Source organism: Bactrocera neohumeralis, chromosome 5 (assembly GCF_024586455.1).
Source record: "Bactrocera neohumeralis isolate Rockhampton chromosome 5, APGP_CSIRO_Bneo_wtdbg2-racon-allhic-juicebox.fasta_v2, whole genome shotgun sequence".
Classification (NCBI taxonomy): Eukaryota; Metazoa; Arthropoda; class Insecta; order Diptera; family Tephritidae; genus Bactrocera; species Bactrocera neohumeralis.
The window spans coordinates 53,642,202-53,654,611 of NC_065922.1; the positions used below are offsets into that span (position 1 = coordinate 53,642,202).

The 12,410-nt window shown below is 37.3% G+C and overlaps 1 protein-coding gene across 1 annotated transcript in view; it reads left to right on the top strand.

Annotated features, from left to right (window-relative positions):
* LOC126758407 (chitin deacetylase 1) overlaps nt 1-12,410 on the top strand; it is a 104,959-nt gene that overhangs the window by 73,048 nt on the left and 19,501 nt on the right. Inside the window, exon 6 of the mRNA XM_050472666.1 lies at nt 7,930-8,149. Coding sequence (XP_050328623.1) covers nt 7,930-8,149 — 220 coding nt within the window. The remainder of the gene's footprint in view (nt 1-7,929; nt 8,150-12,410) is intronic.

The following is a 12,410-nucleotide window of genomic DNA, read 5'->3' on the forward strand; positions in this document are numbered from 1 at the left end:
GTGTAGTTAACGATTACGGGGCATTTAGGCAGCAAAAGTGGTGATTCGCAAGAATTCACCGCTTTTAAAGAGTTGCTTAAACTCAGTGAAAAGATTGTGTAGCTCCACATAATCTTCCAAGAAAATTCGTGGGAGCATGGACGTGTGGAAATCTAATTGTTTATCATCATAACTTTCAGCACTAAAACTTAGTTCTATAATCAATTGTTAATTTGGTTGTCGTTATTAAATGCTGCCAAGTTAGCAGTGCGTGGTCGAATAAAAACCCGTGACCACTCCGGTTTCGTAGATCCGATGGTCGTTGCTAAAAGTCTGTCTAAAATGTCAAAGCTTATCAAAAGCTCAAGTTTACGAAAGCCGTGAGTTTGCCGAAGTAATAATTGTTGCTTGTTCTCTTACACAAATACGTGATAGACGTGAAGACACATCTCAGTGTTTTAGACGTTCGTACGCTCCGCACTATGCTCGTCAACAAGGAATGGTCGATGTGGAGAAGCTGCAACCACATTTGAGAATCGAACGATTTTCTGCTCGACTTGCATTCCTGTTCTCTAAGAGCTCTCAACAGCAGCTGGTACGGTGAGATGTGTTGTCTTACATTGGAAGGATAGATATCGAGAGTTGAAGAGTGAAGCGACAAGCATTTGTAGACAAAAAAAGAGAGACCGAAATAAGTGAATACGATGAGCTTTTCATGCTATCCGACAGCGGTAATGCTCGAAAATTCTACGAAAAGATGCGGAAACTAACAGAAGGTTTCAAAAAGGTCCATATTATTTTAGGGCCCCCGGAGGTGATCTAGAGGGAACACTTCTCCAACCTGCTGAATGGTAGTGAAAACAGTACACCTGGACATGGTGAACCCGATTCCGCAAACGATGACGATGAAGCAGACGCTCCAACAGCAAAGCGAAAGGGCTAATGGATTGCCGGCCGAGCTAATCATATAGGGCGGCGAAAAACTAATAAGGAGCATGCATCAGCTTCTTTGTGGAATATAGTCGGAAGAAAGCATGCCTGGCGATTGTAATTTAAATGTGCTCCGCCCAATCCATACAACCGGAGACCCCCGAATCTGCGCCAACTACCGTAGGATAAGCCTCTTTAACATCGAATATAAGGTTCCATCGATCGTATTGCGTGAAAGATTAAAGCCCACCGCCAACAAACCGATTGGACCTTTTCAGTGCGGCTTTAGGCTTGGGAAATCAACAACTGGCCAGATATTCACCATGAGCCAAGCGATTTTAAAACTACTTTTGACAGCACGAAAAGAAGCTGCCTTTATGCTTCCGACTTCTTCAATATACTGCTGGAGAATATAATTCGAGCTGCAGAGCTGAATGTAGGAGGCGATTTTAAAAGAAAAAACTCCAGCTCTGAGAGTATTCGAAGCAGAACCCGTCGGGGAAAGCATGGGAAGAGAAAGACCTCATCTCTCAAAGACAGACACGACCACGCCACACTCTGTAATTTGTATATGAGGTGTCGACCAAGTTTCTACTACTCTTTTCTGCTAATAATGCTGAAAGATCTCTTTTTTTCTTGCATCTTAACAAACAACCTTGAAACGGCACGTCTTTGTTCTGATCCAAATCGAGCAAGCTACAATTAGAATTCAGGAGAATTCCTCTGGCATCACGCTGTCATTACCCCAAGGGATGTCAGTGGAATACTGGAAGAATTTTCTAGTTTTTCAACATTTTCAGAGGAAAAACTGCTTTTCAGCGAAAAAGTTAGAACTGAACAAAAATGTTCACAATTTCGTTAAAGCTAAACTCCATTTGATGCGCAACCTTTGCTTTCCACGGAAGTAACTTTATTGCAAGAGATTAATATTTCTGCGTCTGCCATTCAAATCTGACTGCATTTGTTATTCGTGCGGATGAGCATCAACTTTGTATCGCTATTGTCTAAAGTGGTCATACGCATAGGTTTAAGTAAATATGTATGTATACATAGATTTCGTTTCATTTAACTGCGATTATTTTAGCTTTCGAGAAATTTCTGCTTCCAGTAGTCAGCTACACAATTTGTTGTTACTATTGTAGTTTTTCTGTAACGATATTTGTTCCTCAGAAACATATACAATGGTACCTTTCTATTGTATGCAAATATGCTTATCCACCTGTTATCCTCCCCGCTGAATAAACATCAAAGACTTACTCACATATACACATACATATATGTTGTCATCAGCAAACAATAGCAATAACACTTAGGACTTTCTAGTCATATCAGCATCGTCAGTTAGCCGGGAAACCTTTGGGGATGCACAGGCGAGTGACCAAGTCAGAGCAGCATTCTATTACATAACCTCTAACAACACGGGAACCAAACTTTAACTAAATATGCTCATATATGCTTATAATACTTATGTACATATATGCTTGCAGCTGAAATTTCATAAATGTGCCGTTATGTATGCATGCGCTTTAGAAAAGTGTTCAGTTCGTGCATGTGGCAAGTTTTCTATTATTTCGGCGTCAATCACATGGCTTTTGTGTGCTACTTTGTATGTGTCTGCTTGTATGTACATATATACACAGTAGTATGCAGCTGTTAATGATGCCGTTGTCGCTGGCTGACTGCTATTATGTCACCCTACCCTTTCTGCGTCATCGCTGCTGCCACGGAGGTGGCACTGCCATTGTTTTAAGTTTTTGCTCCTTTCGTCTGCGGAAACGATCATTACATTGAGTTCCTTTGTTAGTAATTTGTTGTTGTTTTGTGTAATATGTATGTTTGTAATCGACGTTAAGGGTCTGTGGCAAGCAACATGCTATCCACTGAGGACACATATAAATATATGTTTGCAACTTTTGTGACCAAATGCACTTTCTAATTCCCCTGGTGGCCGACAAACGGCAGAATTTGGTGTCCATTGCCGGTTTTCCATGTCAGCAATTGTCATGTCGCCTTGTAACTTATCAGTGTACATATGTGTAAACAACAACAACATTATGTACTTTAAGTTGTTAACTGTGTATTTAGCACACTTGCACCAAAAGGTTCGCAACCGGTAGTTATATACATAACATAATACATACATATGTATATACATTACATTCTATATGTTTGTACTTGTACCTTAATGAAATGATCTCTGGAGTACTCTTTTGCAATTTTCGTTTATTTAGAATTATTAACTATTATCTCTAACTGTGGACACTTCTTATATACTTCTGTGGAAATTTAATTACTGCATACAAAACAGAATTAATATGAAAGTCTCTCTTTATGTGTTCTTCTCTTCTTTATTGGGGCTAACGCGACTATAGCCGAGTTTACAATAGCGGCCCCAGTTGACGCCAATCGGAGATTCCAAATGTAGTCAAGTCCTTCTCCACGTGATCTTTTCAACGGAGTGGAGGTCTTCCTTTGCTTCCCCGGCGGATACTGCGTTCGTCTATACGTACGACATGACCTAGCCAGCGCAGCCGCTGTCTCTTTATTCGCTGAACTATGTCAATGTCGGCGTATATCTCGCACAGCGCATCGTTCCAACGACTGCGGTATTCGCCGTTGACAATGCGCAAAGAACCATAAATCCGCCTAACCTTTCTCTCGAAAACTCGTAACGGTGACTCATCAGATGTTGTCATCGTCCATGCCTATGAATCATATAACAAGACGAGGGTGATGATACAATTCACTCAGTTTGAAGTTGGGTCTTTGTTCGTCGAGAGAGGACTATACTTCTCTATTTCCTACTCAGTCCGAAGTAGCACCTGTTGACAAGAGTTATTTCGCGCTGCATTTCAAGGCTGACATTGTTGTTGCTGTTAATGCTGGTTCCAAGATAGACGAAATTATCTACAATTCGAAGTTATGACTGTCAGCAATGATGTGGGAGTCAAGTCGCTAGTGCGACGACTGTTGGTTTGATGACAGGAGTTTATTTAGCTATGCAGCTCGAATTATTTTCTCCAGGAGTAGATCTAAATCTTTCTATAAAACCTCGTTTGCTGCTTTCACAAGTGTTCCATCTATAATTTCATAAGGTTGTTGCCATGTGCTGAAGTTCACGCAAGTGAGGAAAGTGCTCTGAACGCCGTTTAATTGGGAGTGACCAGAAGCTATTATTTAATTATGGCTCAAGCAGCTCACCGACTGGATAACCAAAAGACATCGTTTGAAGACGACCAAGTATCCTCATGGATAACCAAAAGATACTTCTTGCCAAGATTTTAAAGATATACATACATACATACATACATACATACATACATACATGTAGCGAAGATGAAATGTAATCGAAACGAGATATTAAAATGAATTTATATGGGTCGAAAACAGTGGCCAGTTGAAATATTTTTTAGAACAGTTTCCCTTCAAAATTCTCATAGAAAGCCAAACTTTCGTCGGCAATACACAAACACTATTACGAAAGCCAATGAGCATGCTGCCACCCCAGCTTATGCAATCAAGCCAATTGTGAATATGCAAAACTTGGTAATAAGTAAGTACATAAATATGACTATTAGGACACTTGTCTACATATTTACAGTTGTAAACATGCATTTGTGTGTAGCAACATGAGAAACAATAAAATATAACTTAAGTGATAACAAAATTCCCTTAGCAACCAAATCCCTTTAGTCATATGCAAATCTTAATTTGCACACAAGCAACCACACACACACACACACACACTCAAATAAATATATTCATTTATTTTTGTTGCATTTTACATATACACTACATATACAACTTAAAACCACAATGTAAATATTTCAGGGTAACCCAAATGTTTTGCACTGAGAACAATAGTGAATGCATTTTATTAAAACAATGTTAGCAACAACAACAGCTAAATGCAGACATGTTGCATATACAATACAAAAGCGTATATGCAACAATATTAGTAGTGCAATTGTATATTTAAGGGGTTTAAAATTTCGAAAAAACAAACAAAACTAAAAATGCAAACGAAAACAAAAACAAAAGGGTCACCCATTTATTTGCATGTCTATTCCCAAATTCCCAAATGTGTGTGTAAAACTTTTGCATTGGCGGAAGTTGCCCCAACCGAAAATAATAACAAATGCATGTAAAGCGAAATACTTGTAAAGGATATAAAATATTTATGATTGCATATACATACGTACATTTGAATATATCTATGTTTGTATAGATTTATGTGCTGATGCATTGAGTGCCAGCTTTGTTAGTCGGAGCAAACTAATATGAGGAAATAAGAAATAATAATCAGAATTGTAGTATTGTTGTTGTTGTTAAAAATATTAAAACACAAGGAAAAATTATCAGTTTGTATGACAACTATATCCTATAGTTGTCCGATTTGAAATATACAAATATTCGGAGTTGATAGCGCTACCTTGGACAATAGTCTACATGCAGTCAAAATTCGTGAAGATATCTTGTCAAGTATAAAAGCAATAGTTTTCCTACAAGCACTTAAAAATGATTTTTATATTGTTGTATATATGTATATGATTTTACCAAAAAGTGGGCGGTATCACGCCCACCAGCTCGTATAAAGCCCTCTCATACCATCTCGGAAGTAAAATTTATTGTCTCTTAGTTATTGATTTATTGCGCTTTCAGTAGTTTTTAGCGATGTCGTAGTCTGGGGAGTAAGCGGGTTTATTAACCGATTTCATCCATTTCACACTGTCTTATGCGAATTCGACTATCGTAGCGTGGCCTAAGAGATATGTACATTAAATACCAGTCTCTAGTCTCAATTTGTGACTAGACTAAACAGTCTCCGTTAGTCTCAAAATATTTTCAAAACTAAAAAGAACTCTTGTCTGCCATTTTCTGAATAGAGATCATCATAAACTGTCATTTTTTTATATTTTGTAAGCAACTCAAACACGAAATGGTTAAAAATAAATCAATTTTACATAAATTTCGTAATTATTATGAAACAAAGTCCACATATATTTTTATTTTCATTGATTATTATGTTTTTTGACTATATTATAGAAAATTTAATAGTTGTTATCGACATATTTATTTTCATTCAAATGTAAAAACATCTCTGAATAATGAAATGTAATAGATTTTGTAACTGTCACTTACAAAATAGCAAAATCGTCTCAAGTCTCAAGAATTGTCTCTAACTTAAAATCTCAAATTTAGAGACTTGCGACTGTATCACAGTACAGAATCGCACGGTAAATCTATTAGAGATCGGGACTACGCCTACTTTTTCAAAATTTTCAGCTCACAAAAGGCTATGAAGGCTTTGTACCACTCGTAGGCTTTTGTTTTTCACAAAACTTAATCACTGAACGATCCCCCATACGAAATTTGCTTAGAATTACAAAATTTGAGACAAATTCTTTTTTCGATATTTTTATCCATTGTGAAAAACGTACTAATGAGGTATACCGACTAAAGCAGCGGCTGTAAAAAAACTGGTTGACAGCTCTTGCTCATATTTGGCATAGTAAGGGGTTTTTCAAAAGAGACATTACAAAAGTAGACCCATAGGAACAGCAAATGACGGCATATTTTTTCCCGCTCTTTAGACATTTCTCTTTAGTAAGGTTTGCTATTTCGTTATGGAGGATATACGAGTCCACAACGAGTCCAAATTATTAAAAAATTCGAGCGCTACGTCTAATTTATGGTCATCATAATCGTCATGTCAAATCAAGAATCGAGCGTCTAGTGGAAAAATTTGAATCCACAGGCACAGTCCAAATTTTCCCGTGCCAGTGAGGCAAAGAAGTGTCCGTAGTGTAGAAAATATTGCTGCCGCTAGCGCATCAATTGAGGAAGACCCAAATAAGTCTCTCACACGTCGTTCTCAAGCGTTTTGCATCTCTGTGACGTCATTGTAGCGAATTTTGCGAAAAAATCTTGGCCTACGACCTTATAAGATCAACAAGATCAAGATTGACGCAGGAACTGAAGTCACTTGACCACCAGAATCGTCAGAATAGTCGTATGTTCATGAATTGGGCTGAGCAACAACTTGAAAATCATCCGGATTTTCATAAAAAAATCAACAGCGATGAGGCTCATTTTTGGCTGAATGGCTTCGTCGATAAGTAAAATATGCATTATTGGTGAGACAGCAATTCACACATACACTATGAGTCACAATAACATCGCGAAAAACCGTTTGGTGCGGTTTATGGGCCGGCAGCGTCATTGGTCCGTATTTCTACCGAAATGATCAAGCCCGGCATGTTAGTGTGAATGAGAATCGCTGCCGCTCAATGATAAGCGAATATTTTTGGCGCGATTTGGATGATATGGACTTGGACAAAAGGTGGTTTCAACCTGACGACGCTAGAAGCCACACAGCGAATGTCACAATCGATTTATTGAAAACCAAGTTTAGTTTCACGAAATGGTCGAGTTAATTGGCCGTCTCGGTAGTGCGATTTGACGGCGTTAGACTAAAAGAAATCGGGTTCCATATATAATGGCATCAAATGTACTTTTACAGGAACAAAGCATTTCATTAACATCCCAAACCATTTTTGTTTTATTTAAAAAAAAACTTTTGTAGCGATGTTATTGAAAAACGCGAACAGTCCACCCAGCTTAGCAAAAAAATATATTTTTTTTTGAATATAATTTGTCCGGAGAATTTAATTACCATTTCCGCTTACTTGCTTGCTCTTGTCCCAATATATAGTATAGTATAAGTAACTCTTTATTTATTATCCATAAATTGAATTGGTTTATTTGTTACTGACACCAAAACCAATGTCGCCTATATATACACACATATATGTATATTCCTCAATATAATACATAACTTTTAATTCATTATTCAATCGTTTTAGAATATCAACGAGTAAATAATTACATATGTAATACTACGATTGACGTGAATATTTTCCGCACAAATATTTGTCAATAATCCTAACTTTATTTGGCTTCGCTTAATATTATTTTATTTATTTTATTAAATCAATATTTCATATTTTTCTGTTGCAGCAATTACCAACAAATTCAACATCTCGGCTATGCTGGACACGAGTTCGCCACCGAAAGTATCTCACAACAACAAGGACTACAAGACAAAGGCTACGAGGAATGGGTTGGTGAAATGATTGGAATGCGTGAAATACTCAAACGCTTCGCCAACGTGTCCGTCAACGATGTGGTCGGCATGCGTGCGCCATTCTTGAAGCCCGGACGCAACACACAATATAAGGTATGCTGTTGCTGATGCACATGCAAATATTTACATAAACAGAAACATTTATTAATTTTATAAAAGTGTTCTGATAAATATTTTGGCTATAAAAGAAAAACGAGCACTTTGCAACATTTGCGATTTATTACTCAACAAAGTCCCCTTTTAGCTCGATACACTTGACACCGTGATTATCCAACTTTTTTAACCTGAAAAATACTCCAGCAGATCTGCAAAGCAGACAGTGGCGCTTATATCTTCCACATTCGACTCAAATTTCGTTCTTCTAAATAACTTTTTCAAATTTGGAAACTAAAAGAAGTCGCGATTCGGCGTCGAATAAACCCAATAGTTCGACATAGTGGAGCTTCGTGATTGTATTTTCGTCCTGCAGGTAATGTGAAATATACAAACTCGGTCCAAATAAAAGCGGGCCATTACCTTTCCGACCGTTAAGACAGTCCTAGCAGTTAAGGACCGTTAAGACAGTGTAACAGGTTCGCCAGGAGAAGTCCACTAGTTCACTATTTCGTTGTCTTTGCTGTGTTCTTAGGGAACCACGTTTTACCAATGGTCACAAAACGTCACTGAAACTCCTTCGGCTTGTTCTTAGACGGCGTCAAATACTACTATGTAGTGGTCACATGGTTCCCTTATTCTCTGATTTCAATGTTTGATTACCCTTCTAAAAAAAATAATCAACCATTACTATTTTTCCATTATGTCCACCCGGAGTATCACGAAAACAAGTTTAACAACCCCTGACACTTAAAGTGGCTTGACGTATAGCGTACGTTTGTCGGGAATATAAAGTTCTTGCGTGTTTGTACCAATTTGTTCCATTCGACTTTGAGTACAATGGGCAACTTATTTTATATCAACTGGTCGTTTCAGTCTTCTTTGATTACATCAGTCTGTCTTATTTTCACCAATCTCGAAATGGAATCCAAGACAGCGAATATCAAGGTCTATTTTTTAACAACCGGGTCACTAAAACTAATACCGAGTTTTCCAATAGGAATGATATGATTTCTAAGTGTGGTTTCGGTCATTTTTAATATGTCATCATCTGTCTTTTTTATCATCTTCTCCGATGAATCTCACTTTTATCTGAGTGGTGCGGTAAATAAACAAAGCTGTCGATCCTGATGCCAAGAAATTCCACATTTTGTTCATGAATAACTAAAGCACCCATGTAAATGGACGGTTTTTTTTTTTGGTCTGGTGGAATCAATGATCCGTACTTCTTTCAAAGTGAGTACCAAGTTTTGATGGCCTCAATTGGAATCGCTGTTGATCTTCATAACATCTGGCTCCAATAAGACAGGACTACGTACCACGCAGCACGGGCAACAACCGAACTATTGCGAGAAAAGTTTGGAGATTGGGTTATTTCAATAAATTGTGAAATTGAATGGCTTTCAAGGAGTTGTGATTTATTGGTATTTAAAAATAAACCAGACTCTCTTCCAGCTTTATAAGTCAATATTGAACCTGCCCTTCATGGCATACGACTTTATTTAATAGAAAAAGTACTCGAAAGCTGGGTTCATCGAATTCGTTCATGCAAAAGAAGTCGTGGAGGCCATTTGACTGGTGTTATATTCAGAACTTAATTGTATCGATCGACGGGACTGCGTGAAGCAAAACTTCTCAGCAGTTGCTTTCCAAGTAGTTTTTTACCGATTTTGTTGTTTTTAAGATGGTAAATTGTTGCCTTTTGTCTAGTCCCTTCTGTCGCTGAGTAATGCTTTCAATTCCTCATTTTCAAATGTATTTAACTTCCCAGGACGTTCTTTGTCTTCCATAACCATATTTGGCAATATTATATTGTCTACTCAGGTAGGGCATGTACTTCACATTAGATAAAAACATTTGTTTTTCCTTAACAATTTGGATGTGTGTGTGTTTTTTAAATCATATCACTCTTATTCATTCAATTATTCAAAAACCTTGTATGTATATAAGGTAAAAAATTAGCAAAAATAAATAGCTATCATTTACAAATTACCATCTCACAAATATAGGTCAGAATAATCATCACAAGCTCTGTGAGTTCATTTTTAACTCTCCATCACTCAAAATACTGTTCACCACTGGCCTAAATGTCCCTATTGGTCAACTAAAAAGCAACATTGTCTTACATATTTAAGTCTATAGATGGGATTTCAATTTCCTACAATTGCGTGGTACATATTTCATTTGTCTGCTTTGTTGGTCCCCTCACCGTATATGTACTTCGATTGTTTTGGTTGTGAACACTCATAGAGTTATGCATTGAACATTGTCCGTAAAAACTCCTAAGCAAAACATAGTGCATGCTAGGGGCATTGAAAAGATAACTTGCCACACATATTTACCCCCTCATGTTTACTCACATTACTACAAGGATCTCAGTGTACCCATTGTGGGTTACACACTTCAGTCAACCAACGATTGGAGCTTTCTACAATGAAAAGTCACATATATTTTGTTGTTACATTGGAGAATTACATCAAATGGATTTTTAAGTGCTCCTGTAGCAAAGCCCAACATTCACTTGTCAACAACTATTTTCGCTCAAAAATTTGCAAAAAGTCCAAAATATGGTTCTTAGACAAGCAGCAAATTGTATAGTTTCAGAATGGGCCAAATGGAAAATTTTCTGAGCCAAAATTTTCTCTTATTAAATTACTTTCGCTGCTCTAAATCACCTTTCGATAACTCTCTCTCTAAGTAATTATGTAATAATATAATAATACTTTGATCTCAAAAAAAAGTTGAGAGTTACTTTATTGTGACGTAAATTAGCTGAGTTTTGAGATTTTGCCGAGAAACACTCCATAAACTTCGGAATATCAGTTCACATGTTCGATTTTCAGCGCATAGAAATGTAGCTAGATGTGGATATATTTAATAAGTGACTAAAAAATATATCAGCTGCTAGAGTTTGTATATTTCTTTTGTGAGCATTTTCTCTCCAGGGATGGTTTTGTCATTTGTGTCTATGCTTACACAAATATTTTTTGTCGGTATTTTAGATACACAACAATAAGCAAAGCGTTAAGTCAGTTACAAATTGTCGAAAAATTTAATGAAAGCAAATTGCAATAGATAAGGTCTCTTGTGGATTGTTATAGTCATATTGAAGCAGGTGGAATTTTAAAAATTCGACAAAAAATTAAATTAGATTTTTTTAGAAGAGAATAAGCTGGTGGATTAAAATGGGTGTAGTGGAACAACTTTTTACATAATTTTACAATTTTCGGGAACTGAGTTTCACTGTAATGAAAAACTCTAAATGAAGTTTATTGTTCGTTGATCATCATGGCCTTCAATAGCCTTTTTTGACAGACCACGCATAAGTCGTGTCAAGCTGTCATGTTATTTTTGTTTAGCATTGTGTGGCATTTCATCATGGAAAGACCTAAGCCTGAACAACGTTTGCAAATCCTTCAACTTTATTACGAATATTCACGTTTTATAAAGAATATGTTTCGCGCGCTTCGCTCAACTTGTGGTCCACCTACTCGGCCTACTCAGCATACTATTCGCAACACTATCACCCATCTTGAGACCCAGAATTCATTATTAGATAATATTCGACCGAATAAAGCTTGTGAAGGAACTGAAGTCCCTCGACCTTCCCAAGTGCCATGGCTTCGCTCTAGGGACTCTTGAAAAGTTCCTTAAAAATATAACGTTTTCGAGCCAAATTTTGTACAGCGATGAGGCCCATTTCTGCCTCAATGGGCATGTAAACAAGCAAAATTGTGTCATTTGGGACGAAGAACAACCTGAAAAGATTCAAGAGCTGCCATTTTATTCAGAAATAACAGCGGTTTGGTGTAGTTTGTGGGCCAGTAGAATCACCGGTCCATAATTCTTCAAAAATGATGCCGGTGACCGTCGATAGTTACCGTTATAGCGTCATGATAACCGACTGTTTGATCCTGAAATCGAAGCATTTGGTTTCAACAAGAAGCATTATTCAAAGTATTGCCCATTTGCAGCTGTAAAATTTTGCAATTTTTCTGGCAATTTGTGGACTCCATCTCAACACTGTACCGATTTGGTGGTCAAGAATGAATCAAGCCGGAGGACGCCACCCAAACACCAAGAATGTCTGATATCAAAAAGCGTCAATTCCTGAGGAATTCGACAAGGATGATAAGCTCTTCTCCACAAGTTAGAGTGCAGTGAGTTATGTCCCACAACCAACAACAGATGCGACAAAAGATCGTAATGAAAGAAAATCAAACAGCCTACTCTCAAATCGCAGCACGGCGAGCACCGGTTC